Raw genomic sequence first — 23,097 nt, forward strand, 5'->3', positions numbered from 1 at the left:
GCCGTCGTCAGTCGGTCGTCCGCACGTGAGCACATGGAAGTCGATGTACTTCGTAGGTACCTATGTATGCCATCAGCTAGAGCTTGTAGGCAACTGAGCAAAAAAAAAAGCAGCCAGACGCACAAATATCCACTACGAGGAAGCTAGTGTAAACATTGGCCGTGGGCATGACCGGAGTTACGAAATTGAGGTGTTTTCTTTCTTGCTAGTTACGTGGATGTATTGTTATTTATGTTGGCTTTTTTATAAGTTGATTGCAACGGGATGATTGTAGAATCATAATTGTTAGCATTTACTAACTGGAGTTCATAGCATTCGGTGCAAAGTCATTCCTTTTCAAAACACTCATTCATCAATAGCTTTTAAGATGAGTTTACACAGTTCAACAGGCTTCATTCAATGTATCCCACGTAATACATATTGAAATGGTAAAGTTCTACTTCTCATTTTTTGCATTTCAAGCTTATTGCTCATCGCATATTAGCTTATTGCGTGTCCTCAACTTAGTGTTCCAGATGCACTTCCACAGTTATTAATATAGAGCTTTCGATGCCTGTATCATTTTAGCATTAGTATACTTGTGTGATAAGTACAATCATACTCTATGCCCAGGGAAGTCGATACATTTTCCAACCCAACAAAATCCTAGACCGGACCGGGAATCGAGCCCAGCCACCTCCTGCTCCATCATGGTCTTGCTTTGTACACACTTAGATTTTTTGCCGAGATGGGCACCACAGAGCAGCTCGGCATTTTATTTTGCTGGACCTTAGTGAAAAACTTGCCAAGATTCAGCTAACAAACGGGAATTTTGCCGAGATCTCAGCTAACAAACATAAATTTTGCTGAAATCTAAGTGTGTAGTTGCGCCTTTACCGACTTAGCTAAGGGAGGCCCCGAAATAGTCAAGTGTCCGGTTTAAAACTATGTGTTAGGCTATTTATTACGTCACAAATGGAATTACGATAATGTTCTTCTTTTACCATTTTCACAGTTTGTTCGCGATTGAAGCGAACGTAATGTGTTGTAGAAGTAGTAGTAGTAGTTGTTTTGTGTAATCGCCCTAACCACTTACCCAATCCTTTAAAACTCTACTAACCCCGAGGCGACCGCGGGTAATCGGTTTCCGAAACTAACCCTAATGTGCTACATGTGTAATTTGTATCAAGACCCTGAAAACAAGCTTTGATCATTTCCTTACACTGCCGCTGGCTTGGCACGAGCATGCAAGCAGCAGCACCGACCGAGCGACGAGCGACCGACCGACCACAAACCAACGAGCGTGCAGCGAGTGCTGATTGGTTATGAATGAAGGCGAAATGAATGAATGCAAATCAAGAATAAGAAAGCTAAACACATTTAAAGCGACGCATTTTGCGCGTCGCGATCATACAGTCCACAAGCTTTGTAAAGCAAACACCGAAATATAGCGCCGTTGAAAGTTTTAATTCATTCTCGTTTTTCCTCTTTGGACAAGCCGAAGCCAAAACAGTCCTTTTCAGGGCTATGAGTTGAGTTGGATTTCAGTCGAGCTTTTCGTTGTGTTCCTGTTGGCATTCCCACAGGGGGAATTGGCCAAATCAGCTGGAATCCTCCGAGCCGAGGATTGCCACACCATCTCCAGTGTCCGTGAACGGACATTTTTGGTCCTGCCGAACCGGATCCGTGTGATCCCATCCGTTTCTGTTGCAACCGCAACAGCGTTTCGACTATCTGACGATTGTCGAAAAGTTCCTGCCTTTCGTTGCTGTGATCAGCCGATCGGATTTCCTGCTACCTCACGAAAAGCTCGCAGAGTTTTGTTTTAGAATTTTCTTGTGGCTTGGCTAAAAGGAAAACCGCAAGTTTCTTCGAAAGTACAGTCGCGAGTGAAATCGAACCTGTTCGTCGTCGCGTGTGCAAAACAAAACGTACGCGATCGTCTTACGTCGTGCGCAAGTGGTGGAACGTGTTTATTCCTGTCCGTTCCTGCCTACCGTTGTGCAGGTGATCGCTGTGCTTGATGCCAATTCAACACACACCTGTGAAGAACGAAAAGGAGGAGATGGCTGAAGTGAAGACTCTTGTTTACCTTCGTGGGCAAGCAAAGGCCAAAGTGACGAGGATCCGGAAGGCCGTTGAAGAAGCATCTGGAGCTGGAGCAAGGCAATTGAGTATGGTGCAGCTGAAAGTCTTCACACGCAATTTGGAAACGCACTACCAGGAGTATTGTGATATTCATCGGCAAATCGTCGCTTTGACTCCCGCCGAAAAACTAGTGGACCAGGATGAAACGTACATCCTATTCGAAGACCAACACAACGAGGCTTGCATGTTGGTCGAAACATTAATCCAGTCGATGACCGAGCCGCAACCTCGTCCGATGCCATCGTCCCAGCGAGAAGGGATTCCTCGCATCATCGTACAGCAGCAACCACTCAAGGCTCCCATTCCCACCTTCGATGGGAAACCCGAGAACTGGCCACGTTTCAAGGCCATGTTTCTCGACGTCATGAGAACATCCACCGATTCCGACGCCATCAAACTTTACCACCTTGATAAAGCGTTGATTGGTAATGCCGCTGGAATCATCGACGTCTGCACCTTGAACGAGAATAATTATGCCGGAGCATGGGAGCTGCTGGAAGAACGTTTTGAAAACAAGCGGCTCATCGTAGACACACACATCCTGGGGCTGCTTAGCCTGAAGAAAATGAACCGAACAAGTGCCAAGGATCTTCGGGAATTAGTCGACGAAGTATCCCGACACATCGATGGATTGAAGCTCATGGAGGAAGTGATGAACGGTATGTCGGAGCGTTTCGTTGTCAACCTCTTGGCAACAGCTCTGGATGCCAAAACCCGGATGGAATGGGAATCAACCGTTCCCCACAAGCAAATTCCCACGTACAAGGACACGATGGAGTTCCTAAAGAAGCGCTGCGCAATCCTGGAGCGGTGCGAGGATGCGATCGTGAAGCCGCCCGTTACGAAGCCATCTGTACCAAGCAAGAATCAAGTGAAGAGCATCTCTACCAAAGCTTTTGCTGTCACCGGAAAGGAGTCCTGTGACGTGTGTGGAGCTGGAGCCCACCCGAACTTCAAGTGCGAGATCTTCCGAGCGATGACCGTCGTGCAACGCCAAGCCAAGGTAAGAGAGATCAAAGCTTGTTTTAATTGTTTGAAAGTGGGTCATTTAAGTAATTCGTGTACATCGTCATATACGTGTTCTAAATGCAAGGGTAGACACCATAACCTTCTGCATAGGGATAAACCGGTTTTCCAGTCTACCTCGAAATCCAATGTCTCGAACGCTGAATCCCAGTCTGTTTCTGAGGTTTCACAGTCAATTTCGAAGTCTCAACCTTTTCCTGATGTTTCGCAGTCTGTCTTGAAATCGAATGTCCCAAATGTGCAATATCAATCTGTTCCCAAGGAATCCCAGTCCAATAGTGCAGTCTCGTATTCACTGAAGCAACCCCCACGTCTGAGTCATAGTTTGTTGATGACCGCTAGGGTTCAGATTAAGGATTCGGATGGAAATCTGAAATACTGTCGAGCATTTTTGGATTGTGGTTCCCAGGCTCACCTTACTTCTCGTAGTCTGGTTAAGTCTTTGAATCTACCCCGTTTCTCCACTAACGTTGAGGTAGTCGGAGCAAATGGTCAGCGTTCAACGCTATCTGAGATGGTTAGAATTGAGATACGTTCTTGTAATTCTAACTATGCTGCGCAACTTGAGTGTCTTGTTGCTGACAAAGTTACTGGCCCTATGCCATCTGTTCCATTTGATATAAGGAAGTGGAACATCCCTCCGAATTTTCCACTTGCAGATCCTGAATTTCATATTCCTGGTGAAATTGACTTGCTGATTGGAATTCAGTTGTTTTTCAAATTGTTGCTGCCAGGTCAAGTCAAGATGGCTGATGAACTTCCAATCCTCCAAGAAACTCGGCTTGGGTGGGTTGTTGCAGGTTCTATCGAAGAGTCTTATGTTGCACAACATTGTTACTCTGTGGGTCTGCAAAGTCTTGCTGATTCTATGGAAAGGTTTTGGTCGATTGAATCCGTGGATTCATGTAATCCTCTCATCAATGAAGAACAGTTGTGCGAAGAAATTTTCTGCTCCACAACCCATCGCGACCAGAATGGTCGTTACATTGTTCAATTGCCCCTGAAAGATTCTATTCATCGGGTAGAAGACAATCGTTCGATTGCTCTTCGTCGATTCTTCATGCTGGAACAACGGTTCCTAAAAAACCCTGAGCTGAAAAAACAATATGCAGAGTTCATCAATGAGTACAAATCCCTCGGTCACTGTATTCAGATTGATGAGTCTCAAGATCCTCCAAAGCTTTTGAAGTATTATGTCCCTCACCATGCGGTTTTGAAGCCTACGAGCTCTTCAACGAAGCTCAGAGTTGTGTTTGATGCTTCATCGAAGGGTAATGGACCTTCCCTGAATGATGCTTTGATGATCGGACCAGTGGTCCAAGATGATATCTTAACGATCAACCTGCGTTTTCGTAAGCATCGATTCGCCTTCTCTGCTGACGTTAGTAAAATGTACCGGCAAATAGCACTTGCCAGAATCCACACTTCTTTGCTTCGAATTTTCTGGAGAGAAAATCCAAATGATCCCTTACAAGTTTTGGAATTAACGACAGTAACCTATGGTACATCTTCTGCGCCATTCTTAGCCACAAGGGCACTTCAGCAGCTTGCTATTGATGATGGTGATCAATTTCCGATTGCAGCCAAGATCGTTCTTGAAGATTTTTATGTTGATGATGTTTTGTCTGGGTCTGAAACCATAGAAGGGGCCATCCAATGTCGTCTCGAGCTCACGGAGCTACTCCGAAAAGGGGGATTTCCCATTCATAAGTGGTGTGCGAATGACTCAGCGATTTTGGAGTCAGTTCCAGAAGAAGAAAGGGAAAGGTTCTTGTCTTTTGAAGATGCGAATATTAACCAGGCCATCAAGACACTTGGACTTCTTTGGGATCCGACTGAGGATGTATACCGATTCCACGTGGAACTACCAAGTCTTTCCAACTCTCCTCCTACCAAACGGAATGTTCTCTCGCAGATCTCTAAACTATTTGATCCCCTTGGTCTTGTGTCACCTGTAATAATAGTTGCTAAGGTGATAATGCAGCAAATCTGGATGAGTAAGCTGAATTGGGATGATGTTTTGGATGGTCAGTTGATGCAAAATTGGACCATATTTCGTGATTCTCTAAATCACATCCACCAAATAAGAATTCCCCGGTATATGTGTGCCCCTGATGATGTTTATGTTGAAGTTCATGGCTTTGCCGACGCTTCTGCCTATGCGTATGGAGCATGTCTTTATATCCGAACTGTAACCCATGATGGGGTAAAGGTATCTCTTGTCTGTAGTAAGTCGAAGGTCATTCCAATCAAAGGATTGACGATTCCCCGATCCGAACTGTGTGCTGCATTGTTGCTAATCAGATTGGCCATGAAGGTTCTTCCGGCAATTAAGATGAACTTCCACTCAATCCATTATTGGTCGGATAGTCAGATCGTTCTTTCATGGTTAAAAAAGGCTCTATCTCAACTTGACGTTTTTGTTCGCAATCGAGTTGCAGAAATTGTTGATCATTCTGTTGATGCTAATTGGAATTACATCAAGTCGTCCGAAAACCCAGCTGATGTTGTCAGTCGTGGTCAACCCTCCCAACTCCTTGCCTCGAACGAACTTTGGTGGAACGGACCTCCGTTTCTGCGAAGTCATTGCTATCCGATTGATGAGCTTAATCCTCTTCCCGATGATAAACTACCGCGTCTACTGCCGTTCTTGTTCCTGAAACCCTCCCAGTTATGACTGCCTTTAGTTCATTCCGAAAGCTTCAGCGAGTGATTGGATACGTCAGGAGATTTGTTGTGAATGCAAGGTCTCCCAAATCGGAACGCATCACTTCGGAATACCTAACTGTGCGAGAGTTGAAAGAGTCATTGAATTCGATTGTTAAGTATATTCAAGGAGTCGCATTTTCTGACGAAATTCGTCGGCTTGAATCAGGTGAACCTTTGCGTCGACTCAGTAGTCTGAACGTTATTATGAATGATGGTGTGTTGAGAGTGGGTGGAAGACTGAAGCATTCATGTTTGCCATATGGTTCAAAGCACCAAGCCGTACTCCCTGACAAAAACCCAATTGTCGAATCGTTGCTAAGAGCAATGCACTGCGAAATGTTGCACATTGGTCCGTCTGGTCTCGTTTCGTTGGTCCGCCAGAGATTCTGGCTTCTGAATGCTCGTTCTGTTGTCAGGAAAATCATTCGGTCTTCTGTTACATGTTTCCGATCCAATCCGAGGTTGCTCCAAACCTCTCATGGTATTTTCCGCCGCCCAATCTCGAAGTTGGCCCCTTTACCCTTTGATTCAACCCAGCCCTCTGTTGTTCATCAAGTTCCTCTTTGCCCGGGGGGAGAATGTTCGCGATTGAAGCGAACGTAATGTGTTGTAGAAGTAGTAGTAGTAGTTGTTTTGTGTAATCGCCCTAACCACTTACCCAATCCTTTAAAACTCTACTAACCCCGAGGCGACCGCGGGTAATCGGTTTCCGAAACTAACCCTAATGTGCTACATGTGTAATTTGTATCAAGACCCTGAAAACAAGCTTTGATCATTTCCTTACACTGCCGCTGGCTTGGCACGAGCATGCAAGCAGCAGCACCGACCGAGCGACGAGCGACCGACCGACCACAAACCAACGAGCGTGCAGCGAGTGCTGATTGGTTATGAATGAAGGCGAAATGAATGAATGCAAATCAAGAATAAGAAAGCTAAACACATTTAAAGCGACGCATTTTGCGCGTCGCGATCATACAGTCCACAAGCTTTGTAAAGCAAACACCGAAATATAGCGCCGTTGAAAGTTTTAATTCATTCTCGTTTTTCCTCTTTGGACAAGCCGAAGCCAAAACAGTCCTTTTCAGGGCTATGAGTTGAGTTGGATTTCAGTCGAGCTTTTCGTTGTGTTCCTGTTGGCATTCCCACAGGGGGAATTGGCCAAATCAGCTGGAATCCTCCGAGCCGAGGATTGCCACACCATCTCCAGTGTCCGTGAACGGACACAGTTGTTAACTGAAAACTTTCTAATGCAGCGTTGATACTTCAGCTTGATATTACTTAACATTGTCTATCTGGATATCAAATGCCATTCATATTATTTTCAGTGAAAATTTGACGTACGGGTACTGATATCAAGGCACCCCGTATTAAGTAATACAGTACTTGTCATGACAATTTTAATTTTTGAGACTTCCTAATAATAATAAAAATGTCATCGTTTACAGGTAATTTTAATGCAAAACTTCTTGAGACTTTGGTGAATATGTAGCATTGGATGTCCCTAACTGAAAAAGTTGCCTGTATTTATGGTGGTTATAAACTTAAATAAAAAGTTGCCAATGAATGATCAAAACACTGATGAATATAACCTCAACATTTCAAAGGAATTGATCACAGCATTGTTATATTTAGCACAGAAAGTTTATGAAAAATATAGCAATTAAAGCTTTTCAAATGTTTCTACATGATTCGTTGAATACAATCTAATATTAAAGCAAAAATTAACATACGATCTGAAAAAAAATATTAGTACAAAATAAATTAAACATATAAGGTACACCGGGGGAAGTGGATACAAGAAAATGCATAGTTCAACTTCAACTTGATGTGCAACTCTTAAAAATGCATCGATTTTTATTCTGTTGATTGTAAAATGAATGTGGAAGTGTTGTGCATAACACAATATAAAAATAAAATCATTAAGATTACTCGCTAGTGCTCACCAAAGATTTTAAAAAATTGACTCGATGGTCCACTTACCCCGGTGGTTCGGGGTAAGTGGAACAGCGATATGTTTGTAATCATAATTGAGAAATAACGATTGTGATTGATCTAAAATGCATTCAGAATATCTCAAACACGCTTAAATGACTTATTTCTTATGAAATCATTTATAAGTACGTAATAAAAATTAAAATAAAGAAAGAAAACCCAGTTCTTAAGATTTTTTTTTCAGACTTTATTAACGAGATTTTCAGCCCTTAGTTCTTAAGAAGTACACCGATGGAAAAAATACAATACAAAGTTCGACTTCTACTTGATGTGCAACCTTCAAAATTGCAATATTTTAGGTTTCTTTACTGTAAAATTAATGTGTGACTGTTACATATAACATACACACAATATCTCATTGATTGCATTAGGGTCTGCTCACATATTACGTAACGCAAGAGGGTGTAGCTGTAGAAGGGTATCTGACAACGGGGTATATGTCATGAATTAGCTGATATGAAAAAAGTGACGAGCGAGTATGGGGAGTATTCAAAATCTCACCTTTCAACGTTAAATAGTTTATGAACAAGCCTTTATACACATAAAATACGAGATTTTTAAAAGCTGACTTGCTCATGCATTTACATTGACGATATGGGGTAATTGGTTCATCGGGAGTTTGTTATCATTGAGATTGTGGAAGAAATAATATACAATTAGAATTAAAATATCTCCAAACACCTTTATTGACTTTTAGCAAATCAAATTATTTTTCTAGTCGATAAGCAACTTGACAATAAAAAAAAATCCTATCCTTAAATCAAATGTTCTTCAAAGGGAGACCGCAATAGTGTGCCGATTATTATTTGAACATTCCAATACGCTTCTTCGCAGAATCTTTGATAGTCTTCTTTGAGTTTTTCAATGTCTCCAAAGCATCTGATGAGGTGATTACTTCGGCTCCCGCGCAGATCTTCCGTCGTTTTTCTTTCGAGGCTGATGAACTCTGCTTAACATATTCCAATAAAACTTTTTCAAAAGATCCATCAGCTGCAGATGCGTTTTCTACCTGCACACTGGCATGTTGTATGTTTACTTGGCATGTTAATTCGTTCGTAGCAGATGTTGTGGCACGTTGAAGTCGATTAAACCTTTCAAGTGCTCCTGGTTCGTACTTCTCATCAGGAATGACTTTGTCAGAGAAGGGGAAAATCCCTGCTTTCTTGAACTCGCTGATAATGTTCGTCTTATCGAATTGGTTCCACGCTTGAGAAATAAGTGTAGAAAATACTGATTTTGAAGCCTTGACTCCGTAGTTTTTGCGCTGCCAAGCAATTAAGAGTTCGTCATACCTTTGCTTAAGAGATTTGAAAACGGAAAGATCCATGGGTTGAAGCAAATGGCTTGTGTGAGGTGGAAGTTTCAATATCACCACTTACTCTTGCAACACTTTTTCAATCAGCCAGAGACTGGTGTGGGACGAATGGCCGTCATAGATTAGAACAACGGGTCGTTCTTTCGGGATCGCATTTAACAATTGACGCTCGAAGTAATTGTTAAATGTCTCAGTATCCATCCATCCGTTCGGCGTAGATGCGTAACTTAGGCCGGGAAACTCGTCCTTTTTCGAGGCCATCCAGCTGGTCCAAACGTTTTTCGCTTTAAATATGATCAGCGGAGGCAGTTTCCCACCTACTGCATTAGCTCCCATCAATACAGAAATATTCTCCTTAGCAGGTCCTGCTGTAACGCGATGTGCTGCTGTCCCCTTTGCTCCAACAACTTTCACGCGCGTTGGGTCAAGACAGCAGCTTGACTCATCCAAATTGTAAATACGATCGGGAGGCACTCCCCGAGTTATCTTCTGGAGCAATTGAAAATAATCAGCCATGATAAAAGGATCAATGCATCTCTTGCGGGCGACCTCGACAGCTTGAGGCTTCTTTTGAGACAAACCATGGCGTTTCTTGAAGCTGTAAAAGTATTCGTCTCCAGGCATCGAATTCTTAAAGGGGTTTGGAACATCATTTTCTTTTAAGTACCGTGCAATAGCCTGCAGTACTTCAGACTTGGATAAGCCAAACCCCCACTTCTCCATGGTTTTAATGCATGAGGCAATTTTGGCTTCTTCGTCTATCGGAATCGCAGTGGATCTACCTCCCGTAGTACTTTTTACGCCTCTTTGGCCATTCACTCGCTTGTATAGGGTTGATCTTGGGATTCCATAGCATCTTGCAGCATGTGACAAAGTCATTTGTTTATTTTTCACAGATTGAAAGGCAACATCTAACGTAACTTTAGAATATGTAGATACTGGCCTTTTTCTAACGTATGTCCGGGTCATTGTCGCTGAAATAAGATAAACAATAAAATAAATAATCAATTACAACAATTAGCATGAGAAAAACCCACAGACAATGGTCCATTTTTATGTAAACACAGCATGTCCCACTTCCCCTAGGGCTATGAAACATTGGGGGAAGTGTATCATTGCAAATTTAATTTCTTTGGTAGTTTGAAGCACTGAATATTTGTAGTGATCCCAACAACCACATCATAATAGTTACCAGCAATACGAAACAACTGCAAAAACTGGTGGTTGAAAACTATACGAAGCTTTTTATTACGATGTGAGCCAACTTTTTGCGGAACTGAGAATGGCGTATCAAGGAATTAGCTACGTTAGTGTACGTATGCTCTCGATATTATCGTAGTGTTGGTGTTAGTAGGTCACTAGGATCCAATACATCTTTATTATGCAATTATTAGTACAAAATTTCAACAGTAGAATTTTATAAAATGAAATGTTCCACTTACCCCGATGGTACACTTCCCCGGTGTACCTTAATGTCCGATCTAATTTAAAAAATAATTGCGTTAATTAGTAATAGTCAAATTTTGAGATTATATTTATCAATTTGTAGGTTGTGCATGATAAATTTTGTGTGTAATTGACATCATGAAGAGAAAAAGAATGTGAAAGATGTTCAATATTGAAGTTTGTGATGAAATTGAGTGAAATTTTGTAGAACTATGGGACACTACTTTATCCATAATTCATTAAAATTTCATAAAATGGTATTGGTAAACTAAATTGAAACGGCGGTTTTAATGATGGTTTGATTTTAACTGGTTCTATTGTTTTTACACGCACTGCATCACCTATTCAGTTGAATGTGGAACTTTTGGTTGCTTGAGAAGAAAGTACTGTCGGATCTTTATTTGAACTTTATGGAACTTGGAAGTGAGTTTTATCGTTGAATGCGAAACTTTTGGTTACTTGGGTGAATAACTTTATTGTGAAAAAAAAAAAATTGAATATTTCTGTTATTTTCGAAGCTTGAACAATTTTCATTTATTTTTTTGTATTATAGTCACTTTAACGCTCTTGGGTCATTCGTGACTTGTCTGGAGGTGAGATTTGAACTCGTGACTTTGGCGTGAGAGGTATGGATTCTAATCACTATGCCGAGGTCGCCCCCTTCTCATATTCAAGAATCATGAAAAAAAAAATTAAAGTCCGCATATTGTTGAAAATATTTTCTACATCCAGTATTTTGAAGATTTTTCTTTAACCGAAATCTTGTCTACTTTTCTACTTACTAGTCTTCATTCTTCCAGGGCCATGGATCTCGTTGTTAATTCATCTAGAAATCTTTACCTTAGGAATTTTGATAAGAATTCAATATGAATTTCATCTGATTTTTTCAAACTTCATCTTGGGATTCTTTTTGGCACTCCCACATAGTTGTCACTCTGAAATCGTTTTCGCATTCTCTTGATCGTTTTATGGGAATTCTCCTCAGCATTTTTTTAATTCTTTCTAAAACTGTCATTATAATTCTGCCAGAATTTGCTTGAAATGCTCCTGAGAATTTAATTGAATCTCTCGTTTCAATTCCTTTCAAATTTACCTTTGGAACACTGCTCGGAGGTCGCATGGAATTTTTGTGAAACTCTTCTTCGAATCCCTTTGGAGCTATCCTCAGAACTCAATTCTCTTGGAATTCCCTTTTAAATCTCCTTAGATTTATCAAAAAACTCTTAAAATTCAATCGAAATTAACCTCATAATTTCCATTTAATTCTTGGAATTCTTATTAGTGATTCATGCGATTTCGTTTGAAATTATTGTCAATTCATATGAAACTATTTTCAAAATGACTTTGGAAGTCAGAACCATTTTTCGAGTTCATCCCAACACTCTCTTAGAATAGTTTTGAAATCGTCCCAAAAAAGCCGCGTTTTCTTATTTGAATCTGCTTAGAATTTCCTATTTGGGTTCTAAAATTTTTGAGATATATGCTTGAAATTCCGTTCTTCTCTGAATTCCCTTGGAATTCAAGTTACCATGGAATTATCTAGGAATTCCCATGCAATTACCTTCAGAATCCCCTAGGAAAATACCCCACAAATTGTTGGGAATTATCATTGGAATTTTCTTAATAAATCTCTTTAAGGTACCTATTAGAATTCTTCTTAGAATTCTCGTAAAAATCTCAATGAAATCATTCTGATGAAATTTTTAGAAATGTCCCTCATAATTCCCATGAAAGTCTCCTTCAAGCTCTTCTTGGAACTACATTGAAATACTTCTAGGATTCCTATTGAAATTCTTCTCAGATCTCATTTGGAGTTCTCTTAAGCAATCCAATAATTCAATCCTCAAATATTCTATGCAAGCCTCTACAAACTGCTGAAATCGAGAATATTTTTTATCGAAGTCCAAGTCAAGGATCCTGATATTTATTTATTTAATCTGAGCTGATCTAGGATGAATGACTCTAATATTGGCCTATGGATCTAACGATTGGGCCCATCGAAACAAATGTCCCGATCTTCATTTTTTCTCAGAACAATGCGTCATCTGGACAATACAAATGTATGTTTCTGGTTGCTAACAAAAAACTGTCAGAACGATACTTTCTTTCAAATTTTTTTATATGGGCTCAATATTAGGGACACCTAGGCTGATACAAGGGACATTCACCCTATCTCGAATATCTTGGATTCAGAAACATGAAAAATGACATCGTCCTGCTGGCTATCGGACGCACCCTCAAGGCTTTGCGAAGGAATTTACAAGCTGCTGCATCAGCCACCACAAGATGGGCCTGTAGGGTCGGCTTTGAATTATCCGCAGAAAAGAGCGTGGTTTCCCACCTATGCCACTTCCGTCATCGCCCTCCACCAACAGCCATCGTTGCGAACAATATTCCAATACCCAACAAGAAGACCATCCAGGTTCATGGTGTACGCTTGGACCAGGAGCTGAGGTTCGACGCACATTTCAATGAAATCAAAGCCAACTGCTGCACGCGGCTAAACCTCCTCCGGACATTTTCCAAACCACACCGGAGCAGTAACAGAGAGATTCTACTAAAATAGCCAAAGCCACCGTAAACAGTAGATTATTCTACGGGATCGAACTGTTCTGCCTTTCCAATGACTCTCTTACCACACGACTAGCCCCATCGTATAACCAGGCAATCAGAATAGTCGCAGGACTTCTGCCTTCAACACCGGCTGAATCGGCTTGCGTCGTACTCGGTGTACTACCGTTTCAATACCAAGTCGCCGAAACGCTGAGCTGCAGAACGACCAGCTACCTGGAAAAGACCACCGGGAACCACGAGGTCTTTCTCCTCAGGGAGGGGAACAGAGCTCTCGGAAACTTGGTCCATCAGGAGCTCCCACCCGTGTCCAGGGTACACTGGAACGGAGCCAGAGGATGGACAGAACCAACCATATGCGTTGACCTTTCAATTGCCAAGCGCTTCAAGGCAGGTAACAACTCCCGTGCCATGCAGGCCCACGTAGCGGAGCTGCTGAGAACTAAATACGCAAATTTTCAACACCGTTACACGGATGGCTGTAAGGCCTTGGGGAAGGTCGGATTCGGAGTAGCGGATGTATGCAATAGCTACTTCTTTCGACTACCCGATCAGTGCTCCGTCTTCTCGGCGGAGGCTGCGGCCATCCACTTCGCCACCACGACACCCGCCAATAAACCCATATGTGTCCTAACAGACACCGCCAGCGTTTTATACGCCTTGAATTCAGCAACATCCAAACACCCCTGGATACAAGGGATCCAAAAGGCCGCGCCACCGAACACCTCATTTGTTTGGGTACCCGGCCATTGCGGTATCCGGGGCAACTGTGAAGCAGATCATCTCGCTGCCACAGGTCGCTACGGCCAGATGGCCACCCTAGCAGCACACTTGTCATTTAACTGTTGTGGTTACTTGTATGCACCTTATTTCAGTCACAGTCAAGTTGCAGCAACCTATTTTGATGGATGTGTGTTGCTTGGGCACCACAGTTGTACCCAGTCCGGACGTAAAAAAAATGGGTGAAAGCATCCCTCCGAGACGCCTGGGCCCGGGAGTGGTACGCAAAAAGGGGACCGTTCCTGAGAAAAATAAAGGGTGACACCTCCAAATGGAATGACATTACGAGCCGATGGGAACAACAGGTCTTATCCCGGATTCGATCCGGACACACCCGAGTGACCCACAACATGGGTAGCGCTAACTCTTTTCGGAAGTTTTGCGACTCCTGCAACACGATTATGACAGTTGAACACCTGATTGTTAACTGTCCCTGCTTCCATAACATCCGGCTCCTCTATGGAATACCGAACAGCATACGTAACGCCTCTCTAACGACCCGTCCACGCAAGCAGCCCTAATAGTTTTCCTAGATGATGCTGGACTGTTCTATAAAATATAATCAATATATACAAAATAACTACGCCTCGAACATGGACACCACTGGAATAAGCCTGGATATCACATGACGATTACCTGACTGCCTTCGACAACGACCACCGTCATTCACACCATGATCCGCCAACCACGCTAAGAACCAAGACAGGAACTATAATGAACTCTGTTTAAAAATACTCTGTACTAAGGGGACTCCCATCTGGAGCCCATCCAACCTCTAGGAGAACCCTTTCTGGGTTCTCCAAACTCTCAACTATGTAATTAGGGAAGCCCCCTTCTGGGGCTCCCGGAGTTGAACCAGCTTGCGGCTGAAAATCTCCTAAATAGGGAAAAAACATGAAAAATCTTATAAGTATAATATTGGAAATCTGAAATCTCTTCAAAAATATTTATATTAATAAAAAAGTCAACATTTGAAAGGTTTTTATAAGTCTCAGAATCTTGAAGATGTTCTTTAGTCCGTCGCACAGAGAAGTAACTAGGGCAAAAACCTGGCCAACATTATTTACTGCTGTTTTGAGTGATATCGGTCATGGACATAATGTAAAAAGTAGGCCATTATCCATCAACTAGTTCGAATTGAATACAAGGAACAAATTTTTTGAGAAATATTGACCATTGATCATTCTGTGTACGTCTGGGAAGGGCTATTACTAAATAGTTGTTTTTATAGCTCTAAATTATGACAATTTTTAAACACTTCCCAAAAATTTTAAATATCATTTACCGTATTTCAACCATAGCCACTATGTTTTTTTTGTATACTTAAATATATTATTTAAGTATACAAAAAAAAACATCATATAAAACCACAATCAAAGTTCTTTTTTTTGGCCAAATTTTTGTTCTAGGTACTCCTCTGTACGTCGCCTGAAACAATTGGACCAATAATCATTTTTTTAAAGTTCAAATTCAAGTTAATGACCCACTAACGTCAGTAGCGTTCCTGGCCATTGAATCATGATTTTATGAACTTACACAGCCAATGAGAGTAGCTTAGGGGCTGTTCATAAACTACGTAGACAGTTTTTTGGGATTATTAATCCCCCCTCCCCCTGCGTAGACAATTGTTCATACAAAAATTTTAAAATTTGTATGGGCCGTGGATAATTGTCAACCCCCCCCCCCCCCTAAACTGTCTGTGTAGTTTATGAACAGCCCCTTAGTAACTGAGTCGAATTCGACTCAAAAATGCAACAATTTTCCTCACTTTTCCAGGAAAAACTGCTTGAATATGAGGGAAATCGACGGAAATTTTACTCAGTCTATGAATATACTAATAGACTGCGTCAAATATCTCTAGATTTTCCTCATTAATAATTCAAGAAGCCAATTTTTGGCCAGGATTCGACTAGGCCCTACTTTGTGTTGAGATTTTGAGAAGTTTCATGGTAGCGAAGGATATGAATCGGCAAACAATCAAACACCCTTTTCTACACCATAATCGTTACTTTGTATTGCATTCTGCCTGCTCGGAGTTAGTACGTTTACTAACCTATTACATGGAATTGTGTCTTCTCGTAGATACTACGGAACAAAGCAATTCAATATCGATCACGATATAAGTAACCCTACTTTTTGCACTTTGAGTCGAATTCGGCTAAGTCACTGAGTTATACTCATTTGCCGTGTAGATAATTTGCTGTGATCTCCTGTGATATTCGGCAATTATATTTTTTTTTTTTCTATATTCTTCTGTGAGTTTCATTTTATCAAGGGTACTATACTCATTTTTCAGTAGCACTAACGTTCCACTAACGTTTAAAATCTAGTTGAACCAGCGACCACTTTTAGTGACTTTGAGATCTTTGAAACTTGAATATAAGCTTCACACTTACCATCAGTTAATTGATTAAAAAAAAAAACGCGCAATTCGGCGAAGAAAAATCAACAGTGATCTTAAGCTGCAACTTTCCTCGTAACGTGGGTAGATCACCTTTTCGTGGTACGTAAGATCTACTACCGAATCTTAGTCCTGATTGGTTCAAACCAGGGGAACAGGATTTTTCAGTAATCAAAGGCCTTGTTGATAGTGACAATACTCTGCTTTATCCACTGAGGATGAACTTAAAACAAGAAAAAAGTGAATTAGTCTTCGTCTATGTGATTCCTATTCTTCTATTTGTTGTTCTCTAGTTTGAAGTGGTTAAGACTTGGGTTCTGATCTTACAGATTTGTGTAAAAAAATAACCGAATCTGTATCTTATGTTATAGCCATGAACACAAATTATCGTTTAAAGAAAGAGAGAAGGACTATTCATTTCCATTTAGTTCCACTAGCCTAATTGCTTATCCTTGACAGATCGTGTATTTCATCTACAATGTGCATACTTCTTCAGTGTCTGAAGAATGGAGTTCATGCTACTCATGCAGGATGAAAGCATGAGGGACAAATAAAAAAAAAGATAAAAATCACGTAAAAACAGAATTTAGTGTATATGGTTGCCAATAGGTAGCGTAGCAGCAATTGTGATTTTGAAAGTGAAGTAGAGTTAGATGGCGATAAGTTTAAAGTGGTCGAATAATTGTTGTTATCCTGTAACACTAGTAACATGCAATAATTATACTATCAGCAAGGTGAAGAGACGTTTTTTTGTTTAACAAATTCTTAAAATGCAAATCTATGATTCCTGTCACATCTTTAGTCAATTGAAATAAGTCGTGTGGTCAGAAAAATATGTCATAGACGCAAATGCTAAATGTGAAATTTTCTGAACTTGAGCAAACATCAAACCTCAATAGATTGTATGTGGCAGCGACTGGATGTTCCAAAAAATCGTCTTGCGCAATTGATGCACGGTCCCTAAAATATAATTTATCTACATACTATGTATAACAACAGTTTCACATAGGCGCAATTAAATTAAAACGTTTTTTATTCCAGTAATGAGCCCATAAAGGCTACCCTTCAGATGATGAGAAATTAGCCATTGAGTGCCACTTTGCAGCATGCAACCGACAGTTTATAGATATAAATAACAATTAAGAGTTTAACTGCTGCTTCTCCTTCAATGTACTTACCTTCTTACTTTTTTAACGACCATCCGTTTCAGTTTACTTATGTGCATCTGACTATTTTTTCTTCCATTTGCTCTCTTCCAGGGTGACTACATATGGATCGAGCCCGTGTCCGGACGTGAATTCGATGTGGCCATCGGGGCTCGGGTCGTATCGGCCGAGGGACGGCGCATTCAGGTGCGCGATGACGACGGAAACGAGCTATGGCTTACGCCCGAGCGGCGCATCAAAGCCATGCACGCCTCGTCTGTCCAGGGTGTGGAAGATATGATCTCCCTCGGTGACCTGCATGAAGCTGGCATCTTGCGGAATCTGCTCATCCGCTACAATGATAATTTGATCTATGTAAGTAGCGCTCAAAATAAAAAGTCTCCAGGGCAAAATCTCTAAACTGCTATCTTATTTTCCAGACGTACACCGGATCCATCCTGGTAGCGGTCAATCCTTACCAGATTCTACCTATCTACACCGCAGATCAAATTAAACTGTACAAGGAGCGCAAGATTGGTGAACTGCCACCGCACATCTTTGCCATAGGGGACAACTCCTACGCAAACATGCGACGCTATGGCCAAGATCAGTGCATTGTCATCTCGGGAGAATCCGGAGCTGGTAAAACGGAAAGTACAAAGCTTATTCTCCAATATCTGGCGGCCATCAGCGGGAAGCACTCATGGATAGAGCAGCAAATTCTCGAAGCAAATCCCATCCTGGAAGCGTTCGGCAACGCAAAAACAGTGAGGAATGACAATTCCTCTCGCTTCGGAAAGTACATAGACATTCACTTCAACAACTCCGGGGTAATCGAGGGTGCTGAGATTGAGCAGTATCTGTTGGAAAAGTCTCGAATAGTATCGCAGAATGCGGATGAGCGGAATTACCACATCTTCTACTGTTTGCTAGCTGGGTTGTCCACGGATGAGAAACGCAAACTGAACCTTGGTCATGCTTCCGACTTTCGTTACTTGACAGGAGGAGGTTGCATCAGATGTGACGGGAGGAACGATGCTGCTGAATTCGCGGATATTCGTTCAGCAATGAAGGTGCTCTGTTTTTCAGATCACGAAATATGGGAAATTTTGAAATTGTTGGCCGCCCTTCTTCACACGGGAAACATCACATATCGAGCAACGGTGATTGACAACCTGGATGCAACCGAAATCCCGGAGCACATCAACGTGGAACGAGTTGCTAGTCTGTTGGAGGTTCCATTTCAGCCGTTTATAGATGCACTGACTCGAAAGACCTTATTTGCCCATGGTGAAACGGTAGTGTCCACTCTTTCTCGAGATCAATCTATGGATGTGCGGGATGCCTTTGTGAAAGGTATCTATGGGCGATTGTTCGTACTCATAGTGAAGAAAATCAATTCAGCAATCTTCAAGCCAAAGTCAACTACCCGAAGTGCAATTGGCGTACTGGATATCTTCGGTTTCGAAAACTTCAAGCACAATAGCTTCGAGCAGTTCTGCATAAACTTTGCCAACGAGAATCTGCAACAGTTCTTCGTGCGACATATCTTCAAACTAGAACAGGAGGAATACAATCACGAAAGCATCAACTGGCAACACATCGAGTTCGTCGATAATCAAGACGCTCTGGATCTCATTGCCATCAAGCAACTCAACATTATGGCCTTGATCGATGAGGAGTCCAAGTTCCCCAAGGGAACGGATCAGACCATGTTGGCCAAATTGCACAAAACTCACGGAACTCACCGAAACTACCTGAAACCCAAGTCGGACATCAATACCAGCTTCGGTCTGAATCACTTTGCCGGAGTCGTCTTCTACGACACCCGTGGCTTCTTGGAGAAGAACCGCGATACATTTAGTGCTGACCTGCTGCAACTCATTTCAAGTTCAACCAACAGATTCTTGCAAATGGTATTTGCCGAGGATATCGGCATGGGCGCTGAGACTCGTAAGCGAACTCCGACTTTGTCGACTCAATTCAAGAAGAGCTTGGATTCGCTCATGAAGACCCTGAGCTCGTGTCAACCGTTCTTCATTCGATGTATCAAACCGAATGAGCTAAAGAAGCCCATGATGTTTGATCGAGCCCTGTGTTGTCGTCAGCTGCGTTACTCCGGTATGATGGAGACCATTCGCATTAGGCGAGCCGGATATCCAATTCGACACAAGTTCAAAGACTTTGTTGAGCGGTACCGTTTTCTCATCAGTGGTATTCCACCGGCTCATAGGACGGATTGTCGTTTAGCTACATCGAAGATCTGTGCATCGGTGCTGGGACGTTCTGACTACCAACTTGGTCACACGAAGGTGTTTCTGAAGGATGCACATGATTTGTTCCTGGAACAGGAAAGAGATCGTGTGCTGACAAGAAAGATCCTTATCCTACAGCGCTCAATTCGTGGATGGGTGTATCGAAGACGCTTCCTAAGGATGAGACAAGCGGCAATCACTGTTCAGAAATTCTGGAAGGGCTACGCACAACGACAGCGGTACAAGAAGATGAGGATCGGGTACATGAGGTTGCAGGCGTTGATTCGATCGCGCGTGTTGAGCCATCGTTTCCGTCATCTGCGTGGACATATCGTTCGACTGCAAGCTAGAATACGCGGGTACTTGGTGCGTCGGGAATATGGTCTGAAGATGTGGGCCGTGATCAAGATTCAATCACACGTGCGGAGAATGATTGCTATGAATAGGTATCAGAAGTTGAAACTTGAGTACCGACGACATCACGAGGCATTGAGATTACGCAGAATGGAAGAAGAAGAGTTGAAGCATCAAGGCAACAGACGTGCCAAGGAGATTGCTGAACAGCACTACCGGGATCGACTGAATGAGATTGAGAGAAAGGAGATAGAGCAGGAATTGGAAGAACGTCGCCAGGTCGAAGTCAAGAAGAACATAATCAATGACGCGGCTAGAAAGGCGGATGAACCGGTAGATGATAGCAAGTTGGTAGAAGCTATGTTCGATTTCCTGCCAGATTCCAGTAGTGAAGCACCAACTCCGCATGGTGGTCGTGAAACTTCTGTTTTTAATGACCTACCGGTGAATCAAAATAATCACGAAGATATTATTGGACCAATCCACACAATTTCCGAAGACGAGGAAGACCTATCGGAGTTCAAATTCCAGAAATTTGCTGCAACATACTTCCAGGGCAACATCACTCATTTCTATTCACGTAAGCCGTTGAAACATCCACTCTTACCGTTGCACACACAAGGTGATCAACTTGCCGCACAAGCTCTGTGGATAACTATTCTCCGGTTTACCGGAGATCTTCCGGAACCACGATATCACACTATGGATCGCGACAATACATCAGTCATGTCGAAAGTAACTGCCACGCTAGGACGAAACTTTATTCGAAGTAAAGAATTTCAGGAAGCTCAAATGATGGGTCTAGACCCGGAGCAATTCCTTAAGCAAAAACCTCGATCCATCCGTCATAAACTCGTATCGTTAACGTTGAAGCGAAAAAATAAACTGGGTGAAGACGTACGACGTCGTCTTCAAGACGAAGAGTACACCGCCGATAGCTACCAGTCATGGCTTGAATCTCGACCGACCTCCAATCTAGAAAAGCTACACTTCATTATAGGCCATGGTATTCTACGAGCGGAACTCCGGGACGAAATCTACTGTCAAATTTGCAAACAACTCACCAACAATCCTTCGAAGTCTTCGCACGCTAGAGGCTGGATCCTTCTGTCGCTCTGCGTAGGATGCTTTGCTCCATCGGAAAAATTCGTCAACTACCTGCGTTCGTTCATCCGAGAAGGTCCCCCCGGTTACGCTCCGTACTGTGAGGAACGCTTGAAGCGCACTTTCAACAACGGAACTCGAAATCAACCGCCATCGTGGTTAGAACTGCAGGCAACCAAGTCCAAGAAACCCATCATGCTTCCGATCACCTTCATGGATGGTAACACGAAAACTCTGCTAGCCGATTCAGCCACAACAGCTCGTGAACTGTGCAACCAATTGTCCGACAAGATCGCCCTTAAAGACCAGTTCGGGTTCTCGCTATACATTGCCTTGTTCGATAAGGTGTCCTCTCTGGGAAGCGGAGGTGATCACGTAATGGATGCAATCTCACAGTGCGAACAATATGCCAAGGAGCAAGGTGCTCAAGAAAGGAACGCCCCGTGGCGGCTGTTTTTCCGGAAGGAAATTTTCGCTCCGTGGCATAATCCCATCGAGGATCAGGTGGCTACGAATCTGATCTACCAGCAGGTGGTTCGTGGAGTTAAGTTTGGTGAATATCGGTGCGATAAGGAGGAGGACTTGGCGATGATTGCTGCTCAGCAGTACTACATCGAGTACAATACGGACATGTCGATGGATCGGTTGTATACGCTTTTGCCGAACTTCATTCCGGATTACTGCCTGACGGGGATCGAGAAGGCAATCGACCGTTGGGCTGCCCTCGTGCTGCAAGCTTACAAGAAGAGCTACTACCTGAAGGACAAGGCAGCGGCCTTGAAGGTGAAGGAGGACGTGGTTAGCTACGCAAAGTATAAGTGGCCACTGCTGTTTTCCCGATTCTACGAGGCGTACAGGTAAGGGTCGTTTGATGATGTGAATATGAATGGGTTTGTTTTAAGAAAATGTTTAATTTATGACCACGATGTGGATCAGGTCGGAGACCAGTAGGGGAGTATTGGGATACATGGTTCTCCAAGTTATTGCAATCATTATTCATTGTTTTAATAAGAAAATATATTAAATGGTTTTGACAGATGTAACTTATCGGCAGAATACTCATAGAGTTGTCGTTATAATTCATACGGACTTCTCTGGTCAAACCTCATAGAAATCATCTCAGCACTACCTTGTGATTTTACTCATTAACTGCATTGGAATCCTCCTTACAATTCACCTGGAGCATTTCTCACAAATCCGAATTGATCCTTGAAATTCTTCAAGATTTATATCCACAATTTCCTAGGAATTATCTTTGGAATACGCATTTTTACAAGAATTCCTTTTGAATTCTGCACAATAGGAATCCTAGCCTAGAGAATTTTTTGGAATCCTCGTCAAATTCTCCTGAACATCTCACTGATTTTTTCAATAATTACCTTGGATTTCTATTCAAATCTCCTTTGGAATTCTCCTCAGAAGTCATTAAGAATTACTTCCAGAATTTCTTAAGAGTTTTCTTCCGATTTCCCATGCTTCTCAAAATTCCATTGGAATTCTCATCGAAATTGTACATTATTAACTCTGTTGTGTTGATTTCCTTATTATGCTTAATTCACAGAAACTCCGGTCCCAATCTACCCAAGAACGACGTCATCATTGCTGTAAACTGGACCGGCGTCTACGTGGTCGATGATCAGGAACAGGTGCTGCTTGAATTGTCCTTCCCGGAAATCACTGCCGTATCGAGCCAAAAGACGAACAAGGTGTTTACTCAAACCTTCTCCCTGTCAACGGTGCGCAATGAGGAATTCACCTTCCAAAGTCCAAACGCGGAAGATATCAGGGATCTGGTGGTTTACTTCTTGGAAGGATTGAAAAAACGGTGAGCTCAGATTAAGGCCTATCTTTGTAAGAAAGTTCTAATCGCTA

General features: G+C 42.3%; 1 protein-coding gene across 3 annotated transcripts in view; it reads left to right on the top strand.

The window, feature by feature from the left end:
* ck (myosin-VIIa ck) overlaps positions 1-23,097 on the top strand; it is an 80,250-nt gene that overhangs the window by 54,142 nt on the left and 3,011 nt on the right. For all 3 annotated transcript variants that reach the window (XM_065222149.1, XM_065222157.1, XM_065222141.1), the window contains 3 exons: positions 17,627-17,887; positions 17,953-22,082; positions 22,787-23,050. In XM_065222149.1, the coding sequence (XP_065078221.1) occupies positions 17,627-17,887; positions 17,953-22,082; positions 22,787-23,050 (4,655 nt within the window). The remainder of the gene's footprint in view (positions 1-17,626; positions 17,888-17,952; positions 22,083-22,786; positions 23,051-23,097) is intronic.

Source organism: Ochlerotatus camptorhynchus, unplaced genomic scaffold, assembly GCF_037179485.1.
Source record: "Ochlerotatus camptorhynchus isolate MF236.1 unplaced genomic scaffold, CSIRO-AGI_Acam_v1.1 ptg000014l, whole genome shotgun sequence".
Classification (NCBI taxonomy): Eukaryota; Metazoa; Arthropoda; class Insecta; order Diptera; family Culicidae; genus Ochlerotatus; species Ochlerotatus camptorhynchus.